Source organism: Dreissena polymorpha, chromosome 3, assembly GCF_020536995.1.
Source record: "Dreissena polymorpha isolate Duluth1 chromosome 3, UMN_Dpol_1.0, whole genome shotgun sequence".
In the NCBI taxonomy this organism is placed as follows: domain Eukaryota; kingdom Metazoa; phylum Mollusca; class Bivalvia; order Myida; family Dreissenidae; genus Dreissena; species Dreissena polymorpha.
In genome coordinates, this window is record NC_068357.1 from 39950512 (window position 1) to 39962821 (window position 12310).

General features: G+C 33.2%; 1 protein-coding gene across 1 annotated transcript in view; it reads left to right on the forward strand.

The window, feature by feature from the left end:
• LOC127873777 (TOG array regulator of axonemal microtubules protein 1-like) overlaps nt 1-12310 on the forward strand; it is a 109201-nt gene that overhangs the window by 52254 nt on the left and 44637 nt on the right. Inside the window, exons 4-5 of the mRNA XM_052417752.1 lie at nt 3205-3333; nt 9622-9675. Of these exons, the coding sequence (XP_052273712.1) occupies nt 3205-3333; nt 9622-9675 (183 nt within the window). The remainder of the gene's footprint in view (nt 1-3204; nt 3334-9621; nt 9676-12310) is intronic.

Here is a 12310-nt window from a genome sequence, read left to right on the forward strand (position 1 = left end):
GACATACCACAATAATATCGCCGAATATCTTTATTTAGTATCTTTCTAATCAAAACAGACTTCAAGTGCACAAAGTTTACGAGAGGGCGTTTATATAAAGATTTCTGCAACTGACCGCAAACTGACCTTGATACCTTGCGGATTGGAATGCAATGCATTAAAGTTAGGTAACAATTCTGCTGCTGAAACGACGGCTTGTTTACGCCAACTGTACATGACCAAGCCAACAGCTGTGCCTAAAATATTGATATATCGACAAAGCGACTAAACGAACTATTTACTCCATCAGACAAAAATAGCATAGATTCCAATTTTTTCCTTCAATGAAAAGATCGCAACCCCTTCTGCGAACTCCGGTGATGAACTGTATATAAACTCTGACTTTCACACACTGTCCGCGAATTGACCCGAAACCTCGCGGATTGAAATGCAATGCAAGTAAGTACTAAATATGAGAATATAGCCTTTAGTATAAACGCTTTTGCGCTGGTAATTCTCTGAAAATAAAAGGTGAACGCACAAACTGTATTTATGTGGAAAATTGATTGTAAAACTGTTCTATCTACTGAGCCTTTTCATTAGAGATAAAATTGTTTCATGCAGTAAAACAGTGTTACAAAGACGCGGATATGTTTCCAATGTTCTGGTGTTATACTCAAGTCAGCCAATGGAATAAATGAAGTGTATTCATTCGTACCTAGCCGCGGGAAATTTCATTTGAATATTATTGGACACTTACAAAGGTCAAGTCAGGGTGAAAAGTCAGGCTTAATACAGCTTACGCCGAATAACAAAACCACAATGAACATGCAGAGGTACTAAGGCTTTGTGAAGTAAAGATATATATGGTTTGATGGCAAAATCTTGATCTATCAAGGGTCTATAAACATTAATTGTGTTTTGACTGCTTTCTTGAGAAAGTTGTCTGAAATTTATTTCTGAAACTTAAGGCCAGCAAACAGTTTTAATGACTTTTTGATTCTGCATGTTTATACTCACTGAAGGGATTATCTGCTTCTTGCTTTACTGTCAATGTTCCCGTTGGTTTTGGATAATTGTCCAATTATTTAATTATTTTAACATTAACTTTTTTTGGCTTTTAAAATGCAGTTTGATATTTCAAAGATGAATGCCATTGGAAGTTGTGCATGTGTTAATAAATTTTGTGTGAGGATTTGAATTTAAAAGGTTTCACTTGTTGTTAACTGGTGACCATCAACTGTTGACCATGGGGTGTGAATTAGGTTTAAGGAGAGAATTAGAACTAATAGAATATATTTATCTGAAGATTGTTCTCTTACAAGATGTGCCTACCCATTTAACACACTAGTCCTCACCATTATGGGGGTAAAATTTGTGCAAATATTTTGACAATTTGTGGACTTGGAGTATTAAACTTTGTGGCAAACATGTCTGAAAGTCCTAATGTTTGTAGAGAAACAGTAGCTGTTTGATTGGAAACTGTGTTATTAGTTACTGGTGGAAGTGAATGGATAAGACCTGTTTGAAATTTTATTGTTAATTTAATTAAAATAATTGGTCACTTTATCATGTGAGGAAACATCTGAAGTTTGAAAGCATTTGTTTGCTTAGATAAACTCAACTATTTCAGACATGTTTTATGTGTGAAAGTGTATTATTTTATGAATATTGTTGAAAAATCTGAATAAGTTAATGCACAATGCGCTACAATAACATTTCTTGCATAGTGTTTTTATAACTAGAATTTAGTTGAAATATATTCTATATTGTTAAGCAAATGATAACATCCAGTTTTCTCAATAAGATACGGAGTGGAATTGTTCTTCAGAAAAGTTGTGGCAAATGATAAAAGAGACACCATTTTCTATTTCATCGATGAAAATTGCTTTTTATTACTTGTGCAATTACGTTGAAAGGGGATTCACTTTGTAGATGTTACTTCCCACTTCAATAAATATATGTGTTTCTTGATTAAGACATACTGTAATAAAAAATATTATTTCATATTATCAGAACAGTTGAATGATAATGTGTTCTTCAGAGGTCCATGGCCACAGTGTATGAAAATATTTACGATTTATGTGCTTAAAAAAAAGATATTTTTTATATTTAACTGGTCAGGAATCCATTGTTTTGATTGTTAAAAGCAGCTGTCATTTTAAATTGTAGACATTGATCTTTACATTAATATTTTATGACTCCACCCTGTATTTTTTTCTCTTTAATCAACTTTTAATTGATTACCATTACTAATTTTGAATCCCTTTCTTTAGATGGTCAGTTAAACTGAACAAATATGCTAGATTTCTAATTTGATTACATGCATTGAACTGTGCTGTTTGGGTTGTGCAATTTGAGTTGATTTTTACCTGCTCTTTATTTCATTTCTTGAGTGTCAGTAATTATAATTACAATATTTGTGTCAGATTTACAATATTAAAGTAACAATGAAATGTGTGTATGTCAACAAAATACCACTGATAAACAGTCAGGTGTAAGTTATTTTTTTCTGGGGAACTCTGTTTTTATTAATCAATATGTTGTAATTGCTACCCAGTATTGATGTTCCTGCTCGGGACATTTTAATGGTCCATGTGCGGTCAATATGAAAATTGCGGCTGAATATAATTGCAACTTTTCATTTGGTTTAGTGTTTTTAAGATGTAAAGGTTCTTAAATGAAGAATAGCGGAACTATAGTTTGATCAAAAGGAGAGAAAAGTGAATGGATTAGTTAGAAAATCATTGCACAAGCACAATACATTTTAAAGTGCATAGATTCATGAAGTTTAAATTTGATGTTGGATTAATGAACACGTGTTTATGTGAAAAGTTCAAAGAAGAAATTTCCATTTCTTTAGAAAATTTTGATATCAGTGCAAGATTTACAGTACATGTTTTCTTTTAGTGTTTCATAAAATGGATAAATCTAATAGATATGTTAAGATGGGCTGAAATCTGGATTTAGATTAACTTGAGGAACTTCATATAATAAATCATAAAGGCTTACTTTTATATCATGGCTTCATGATATTGCATATTATTGGACTGCAAAATGAGAATATGTCATTTTTGTCTGTTTTATTAAACCGGATATTACAACACAAAGGATTATTTCAGAAAAAAATGATGATGACTAGATTGTGATTGTTGTAAGTTGCCTGTTAAGAAAGACACACAAATACCAAAATGTGCCATTTTCCGTGTGTGGGTCTGTTTGTAGCAACAGTTGGTTTTGCGGACCCCTATATTGAGGAGTTTTTGAGTACGGTACCAGGCCTGATACAGGAAATTACCCCCAAGGGCCTTGTGCTGGGATCCGATCTCTGGGAACCAATTCCGGGTATCCCCAGTAAGTATTGGAGGGGTTTTCCATATGATTGTTTCCCCGTGTTGCACATGAATTTTGAGTTATTTTCAGTTATCTAGTTGTTCTTTTGAGTTGAAGGTTACAACTGTTATTGACCTTTTGTAGATCTAGTTGTTTAGTTTGTTCATTGCCTTGCTGTTTAATATGAAGTAGTCAGGTGCTTGATTATTGTTTTGGCAATATTTTGTCAGTTGCTGTTTTTTCAATGTCAGTGCTTTTATTGCTTAGATGAATGGTTTGTTGCTTTCCTGTTTTATGTTAATTTTTGTCAGTATAGGTGCCATACAATCATAAGTGAGAATATGGCATGCCAAATCTCTTTTTAATTAAGGCCATTTTATTGTGTGGGCTGTATTTGAGTCTCGTGACCAAACTAGATTCCATGTTTTTCACTTTTTTCATCATTATAAGGCACACTTTTAACATTTCAAATGTTCAAGTTGAATTAGGATGAAGATATGTGGTTTATCAATGTCAGGGGTGGCGAAATCTCAAAAAACTAAAACCAAAGTTTTAGGAAATTTAACTTGTCCGTTGCTGAACTACACTTGTCGGTTAATGTTTATATAAATTATACACGCATTTATTGATTAATGTAAAACAATGTGGAATATACCAAAATGAGTATGATTTGCTAGTTTTGTTTATAGTTGTATTTCAATAGTACATTCATTATAGCAGTATATTATAAACAATATAAAGACTTTCTAAAACTTTTAATCTTGCAAAGCTAGTGTTATTAAAACATGTGTTGAACATAAGTACATCGTAATCTTAACAAATTAAACTAGTCCAATATGTGGACCTCATCAGACTGAGGCTCCGCTACTGGTAGCAATTTTATTATCATCAACTGGTAACCATTGAAAATCTGTGAGCCATGTTTCTTAAAAAGTTCTGGTGCGTTTACTTACATCATATTTTTTTATCATAATCTTTCTTAGTTTTTTTTGGGAGGTGGACTGCTCAAAGCTTCGGGTTTCGGCTCCGTTGTTGAAGATTTAAAAAATCTAAATGTTCCATTTTTACCATTAAAGTCGTCTTGAATAACAAGGTAGACCGTGTTTTGATTATCTTACTTTGATACTTTTTATTTCCGTCTGATTGTAAAAATAAAGAAACCAGTCTGTACACTGTCTAACAGTCGGGCCGAATGTTTAAAATGCGGCATGCTCCTGGTCTCTTATAGAATAAGGGAGATCACTGCGCAGGAGAGTGCCCGTATTTTAGCTTGATTGCTCCGCAAATAGCACTGACAATGTAATCGCATGTAAACATCCGGTTTTGTAAAACTTAATTACGCTTTAATAAAATGTATTTTTTTGTATACATGGACCTAACTTTAAAAAAACTTGTTGTCCACTGACAACTTAATTAAAAAAAAATCATTTGCCCAGACAAGCATATGTACTACTCGGGCAACTCGGACATATGATTTTGCCACCCCTGAATGTAAGACTTGAAGAATCTTAAAATGATAAAGACAACCAAAGTTTTGGGAAGTATTTATTTAAATTTTCACACAGTCCTTTGAATCAATGGCATCACGCAGATGTGATTAAAATTGTCAGGCACGCAATTGTGTTACCGCATTCCAGAGAGACATTAGTTGATGACTTCCCTGTGTAGTTAATTCCCTTGCAAAAAGACCTGACTTGTGGTTGTTTACAATAAATTCATGATACTAAGCTCATGTGATCACTTTAATGGAAGACTCTTGCCGTTGGCCAAGAGGTGGATGTTTCTTTATTTACCTCATGAACTTTGCCGTATTGTATCTATAATAAAAGACGTTCTTCTTTGTGATCCAACAATGCTTTTGTCCATATTCCCTTATAAAAAGCTTTTGTAGATAGTGTGTATCTTCATTGTAATTTATTTTCAGTTTTTCTAGTGGCAACCTCAGATAGAGTTGAGAATGACACTCAAATGACATAGAATAAATTAAATGTTAAACTTTGTTATGTTAACACTCTGAGGGGTCGGATATTTGATTGAAATCAAGATTTTGTAATGCTAAGATTTGTTACTTTTCCAAGAACAATACAATTGATTTATGTAGATAAACAAAATAATAATAGTCTTTTACTGTAAAATTAATAAAACATGTAGCTTAATTTTGTTTTAGGTAGTCTGTTTTTGGAAGAGTTTCAATACCTTAAAGATTATAAGGTTTATAGATTAAAAATGAAAAAGAAGTAGCATTTTACTATGCTCCCCCAAAATTCATTTTGGGGGGAGCATTATAATAGTCGCCGCTTCGTCTGTCCGTGCGTCTGTCCGTGTGTCTGTCCGTCCGTGCACAATTTTTGTCCGGGCTATTTCTCAGCAACTAATGACCGGAATTCAATGAAACTTTAAGGGAAGCTTCACTACCAAGAGATGTGCATATTATCAGTGGGTTCTGGTCGAATGATTTTTCACAGAGTTATTACCCTTTGAAATTTTCCATTAACTGTACATATAGTGCAATTCTTGTCCGGGCAATTTCTCAGCAACTAATGACCGGAATTCAATGAAACTTTATGGGAAGCTTTACTACCAAGAGGAGATGTGCATATTATCAGCAGGTTCTGGTCGGATGATTTTTCACAGAGTTATGGCCCTTTGAAATTTTCCATTAACTGTACATAATATTAGTGCAATTCTTGTACAGGCTATTTCTCATCAACTAATGACCGGAATTCAATGAAACTTTATGAGAAGCTTCACGACCAAGAAGAGATGTGCATATTATCAGCTGGTTCTGGTCGGATGATTTTTCACAGAGTTATGGCCCTTTGAAATTTTCTATAAAAAAATTATTGTCCCCCAAACTTATGTGCCCTCAAGACGTTTCCTTTTATCTGAATATATAGTGCAATATTGTGACAAAAAAACTTTGAGGAGCATCACCCGTCTCCGACGGTTTCTTGTTATTATTGTCATTGAGCCTTGAGGTAGTCAGAAATTTTGTCTGACTTAAGAACAATTTTTTGTGGGTAATTTCGGGGAAAAAAAAAGAACTTCTTTGATGTAAGAAATTTGATCTGATTTAAGAACAGTGGTTTATGAGCAATTTTTGAAAAATGTTTTAACTCGTGTTGCTTTGTCGTTTGTAAAAAATTTGGTTGGATTAAATACTGTATTAAATGTGCAATTTTGAAAATTGTTTAAACTTGTGATGCTTTGTTGTTTTTGAGAAATTTGGTCTTATTTAGGAACATAATTTGATTTGGTATTTCATAAAATTGCTTCAGTCTCTCTTATATCAATATCAGTTCAGCAGACATTATAAAAGAACTTCAGAGTTGTAGAGTCTGTAATTTAATGTACCTCTCCCACTATGTGGAGTATATCAGTCGCATGAATAGCAAATAGGCATTGGAATCTTTGTAATGGAACAAGAGCTTGATAGATTTGTGTCATCTTAAACTTTGGTTCCTTTGGTTGAGCTGTACTCCCAGTGTTTAGTTTAACCTCTTGAGAAAACTTTAAGTGCCTTTGGTTCAATGATTTTTTTCTCTGTTGATGAGATCCTTCTTGATAATTTTGAAATGAACTGCTATTTCATGAACATTTGAAGAGTAAGCTTACAACCTCTTGAAAGATCAGTCTGAAACACAAATATTCTTACTGTCAAGTATTTGATTTTGAAATATTTCATACATTCTGTGAGGAAATATTGCACAAATCTTTTATCTGTCAAACTTGAACATGTTATTAATGTTTTGACCACTATTCCATTTGAAATTGAGCACTTCTAGGATTTTGATGAGATGATCCAATGGAAAAAAAAACTGTACAATTTTGTTTATTAATAATGACATCTAGATTATTTAAAAACATTGGTAGTTCAGTCAATTTGTGGGACTCCTTTGATGTCCTTGGACATCTGTATGCCCCAATATCAACAGATGAAAGGATGAATATACTGATTGGCCTACCCTTGGCTTCGTCCATCAGTACAATGTTGACCCAAAAGGACATGTAACATCTACCACCAATTGAGCAGCGTTCTGAGAAAACGGGGCTTAATGCATGTGTGTAAAGTGTCGCCCAATATTAGCCTGTGCAGTCCGCACATGCATTATGTCCAGTTTTCTCAGAACGCGACTCATTTATTACTACTACATAGCTTTGATACTTGAATGGATGATGTCATTAAATGCTATCAACACACCCACATCACAATGTCATCATTTTGTCCTTATCATTGAACTAATTTTGGACTTCACATTTTTCAATAGTTTCAAATCATTTGTTAACCCCAAAAGAAGCATTTTGTATTAAATCAATGCTGCTGGCTATAAAGCTTTGATACTTGCATGGATTATGTCTTTAAAATGATCAAACCCCACTTATTTTTGAACCTCATTTTGACACAATTTGACCATGAGAAGGACCATTTTTTGTTTAGACTTTGACTATTCAGCAGGTCCTTATTCTTAATTAACCCAATGTGACCCATTTCTTCTTATAAAGACAAAGCTTTGATACTTATATGGAGGTTATCTATGAACACCCTCAACACACCTGGGCAATGTCACCTGACCTCTGATGTTGACCTTTACATTGACCTACTTTAAGTTTAAGACTTTAAAATGAGCTAATGAATAAATACTGACAAGGCCTCCACTGGGACCATATGTGTTTTTTTGAATTCATGGTCCTGTTTATAGATGTTTCTCATTATATTTGTTTGCCCTTCCATTTGAAATATGTATGCTTGTTTAAAGAGTTTTAAACTCTTATTTACAGTTTGGCTAAGGTTACGATTGACGATGAGGCTTGACTTAGCTCAGATGTCAGGTAGCCATTCAGGGACTTATCCAAGAATGAAAAAAGAAATATTATCATGGTGCACAACTTCTAATAAAGAACACTTAATTCAATATTAACTTGACCTCCTCTAAATGAATGTTCAGGCAAATCAGGTTGTCACTTTCTGCCTAGATAGGAGTGTTCTTTTGTAGAGATTTTTTGGAAATCAAAAATTCCATAAAAGCAGAAAGTGCCAACCCTTATTAACCTGTGCCAATTGCACAGGCTAATCTGGGATGACACTGAACACACATGCATGTAGCCTGGTTTTTCAAGATTTTGTCTGCTTGAACAATACATGTTCGTTTTTTGTCTTGGTAATATTTTAATAATGGTATATTTTTATTTAAGGGTATTGAAATGGGATCCATTCATGTTGAGTATTTGTAAAATTAATAGTTTTATACGTTAACAATTTCTATTTATATTAATATTTCTCTATCAAGGCAACGAAAAAGTGCCAGAAGGACAATGAAACTGTTATATTGACAGTTTAAGAGTAGTTTTAGTTTTAAAACTATTTGTCATCAATGTTTACCAAGACAGATAATTATGTAAATACCTTTCTCCAATGGAATGTTTTTATTTTCAATAGCTGGTTGCCCCAATGCCAACCATGTATGAGGTTAGAACAGGAAAGTGTCAATAGAGATGCTCGTCAATATTTTGATGTTGCAGTTTCAATAGGATTGCAGGATTATACAGTTGTCTTAAGTTTCCAATAAATCAATTCTTAAATTTAATGACTGCAGAGAGTTTAAAAAAATATTGTGCTCAATGCTCAAATTAGTGATTTGTTTGCTCCCTCAATTTCATATTTTAAGTTATCAATGGAATGTAGAAATTTGCTTAGGTAGCAATGCCTTTATTTGACGTTGTTGAATACCTTAATTTGAATTCTTTATCAATATTTTGTTTGATTATAATTGAATACACAAATTACTTATTGATTTATTTTCTAGATAATTTTTGTATGTCTGTGCTTGTTATACATGCACTGCATACAATTTAATGTCAATTACTGGAGTGTTTGCATTGCATTTGCAGAGGTTTGCCTGCACTTTGTTGACAATGCTACTCAGGCAACAGTGTCATACCTTCCTGCAATAGATCTAAAGTAAACAAGTGTAAATAAGTCTGTAATATGGTCTGAACCCTTTGCTATATAAATCTTTGTAAAATTCTATTGATTTCTAGCTGGACCATTGTCTGTGAAATATTGTCAACCGGACACAGCTGTGATAAATTTCTGCCAAACATTGTAAACGATGACTGTTTGACTGTTTGGTGGTAGAAAATTGTGTTAATTGCTCATGGTCATTTGCAACTTTTAAGATTTTGCCATGGTTCATGGCAATTGTTAACTTGTTCAGGCTTTCCATGAGTGTTTTTCTCTTCTTTGGGCAATGACGTCCCCTTCCACCACCTCACCCTCTGTGCAATACACTTACTAACTTTCTCTTGTAGCTGACGAGGAGGAGCACATTCCTGCCACACCCACTTCCACCGAGGATAAGAAAGGTACACTGGATGGAGAGTTTAGTACTCTGGCTTTGAATACACAAGTTGTTTGTTTGTATTAATTAGACTGACCCTCATTTTTAATTGCTGGCCCTTAACTTTTTTCTGGTATTCTAGATTGAGTTTTACTCACATTGCAAAATAGACCTTTATATTATAGAGAGACAATTTTGATACAACAACTTAAGGAAGTTTACTTGTAATTAGAAATCATTAAGGCCAGAGTTTTTTTAACTTCTGTTTAACGGGAGCGCCATGTCAAATTTTCCGAAAAGTGAAATAAAAATAAAATGGATTTTTTTTATATTTTTTCCTCCACATCCAACAAAAAGTGTTCTTCTAAAAAAAGTTTATAGTGCATTTTAGCCTTGGCTGTTTTACAAAACAATCCTGTTTTTACAAAACAAATAACTTTGAAAACACCCTAGAAGTCTAAACATTTTATCGGCAAAAAAGTATGTCCGAATATAGTACACATCCGAAAAATAGGTTGGTGTTACATCATGTTTTTTTGTTTATCGGATGAAATTCATTTCGCCCTAATTTTCAAATAAATCCATAAACAAACAATACCTGTAAAGCAACCTCCCATTTAAATTCCAGCAAACACAATTTATTTCCTCACACCAGACAAAAATAAATACAAATAATCCAATAAAGTTAAATCTCTGATAGTTTTCACATATTGCATCCTCTATGGAGCTAATGTATTAATGCTGTATCTGACAGTACTGCATGCTGCCGGTAACGTAGTATTGATCAATGCCTTTTGGCCATTTGCCACCTGCTGAGGTGTTTCAAGTTAACAGTTTTAACTCCCAGAAATCGGCCCCAATATCAAAGACCTTTGATGTCTACTGACAGCATTGACAACTTGCTTTTTGAGGGATTGGTTTAATTGGTCATTTGGTAACACTGTTGTGATTGTCAAACACTTGTGTATGTAAATGTTTTTATTGTTGTTTCTACTGGAATTTGAGTATAGGGTAATTATCATGTTTTATTTAGAAGACAAAATAAATATTGAATATGTATGTATGGTACCAAACCCCCCCCCCCCCCCCCCCAAAAAAAAAAAAAAATTAAATAAAAATAAACACTTTTTTTTAATTGTGGGGTGGATGGGTAGTGTATGTAAATACAATTTATATTAAGCACTTTCATGCACACTTGAATGCTGTAAGAGGGTTGTTTATTGTGTTGTTTTCTTCCTGCTTGATTGTTGATTTAATTAACTATAAAGAGAATTGAATAAGCAGGATTCATAATGCACATCTTGTATTCAGTTAATTTAAAAGGGTTAACACTTATGCAAATAATTACAAGATAAAAAAAAACAAAAGCAAGACTTCTCCTTATTTCTCCTGACTTCTCCCTAAAAAATGCCAGTCAAGACAGAAGTCACTTCTCCCTAAAATTTGACCCTAGGCCGACCCCTCTAAAACTGTTAATTACCTGTAATTGTTCTTACTATTAGCTCACCTGAGCAGGAACGCTTATGGTATGCTGTTGTGATCAAAACCATCTGCTTTTTCAACAGTTTGTGTGTCCTCAAAAGTTTGCTTAAGCATTCAACTTCTTTTCATGTTTTTAAACTTTTTTGAGACCCCTCACACTTTATACTGACTGGACACTGTCTGGCAATACCAGGCAAGTTTACATGTAGTTATTTTTACTGTTTTTAGTAACTTCCAAAAATAAAAAAAATATTTTTTATTATGCTTTTTTTAAATTTTATTTTCCTACGAAACTATTTTGAGTTTTCATTTTTATTTTTTTTCGCTCCTCCTACTCAAACTTTCAAAAAAAAATCCTGTTAAACAGAAAATAATAAAACACTGGTCTATTCGAGGAATAATGCGTGTATACTTAAACATATTGTTAAAAGTTAAACAGACCTACTTATACTCTGTTTTATGGCAATTTTAATGGAAGCAAACAACTTATTATTGGGTCTCATTGGAGTTGTGAATGTAAACCTGTCAATAATGTGTTTTATTGCACTCACCTTCTTCAAACATTTGTGTTTTTACTGAATAAGTTTAGTAAACTTTGGTCCATATTACTCTTAATTCCCAATTTCAACAGGGATTTAAAATGCTTTATTGATATCATACAAACAGGAATAACAGAAATAATGAATTTATTATTGATATCATAGAAAAATCTATGACCAAGGTTAAATAGTTTTATTGTAAGAAAATTATTTTGCACCAATATATCTATTAACTTTTTCATTAATTGAGCATGATAATTACATCAGGCAATTGAACATTGAAGATCAACATAAAAATTAATATCTAATATTGACTTATGATTGATGGCAGTGCTTTTTATTCCCTAGCTGAGATGTAACATTGTAACAAATATCAATTTAATTGTCTTAAACCTCCATGGGCTCACTTAAGTTTAAAAGACAGTTTCTTTCACCTTTTTACAGTGGTGAAATTCCCTTAATTATGTCCCCCACCCACTATATTGGGGGACATACTATTTTTGCCCAGTGAGTGTCTGCAATGGTGTGTTTGTTGGCCCCAACTTTAATATTTGCCCAAACTTTTCGAATATTGAAGTTAGCAACTTCATATTTGGCATGCATGTGTATCTCATGGAGCTGCACATTTTGAGTGGTGAA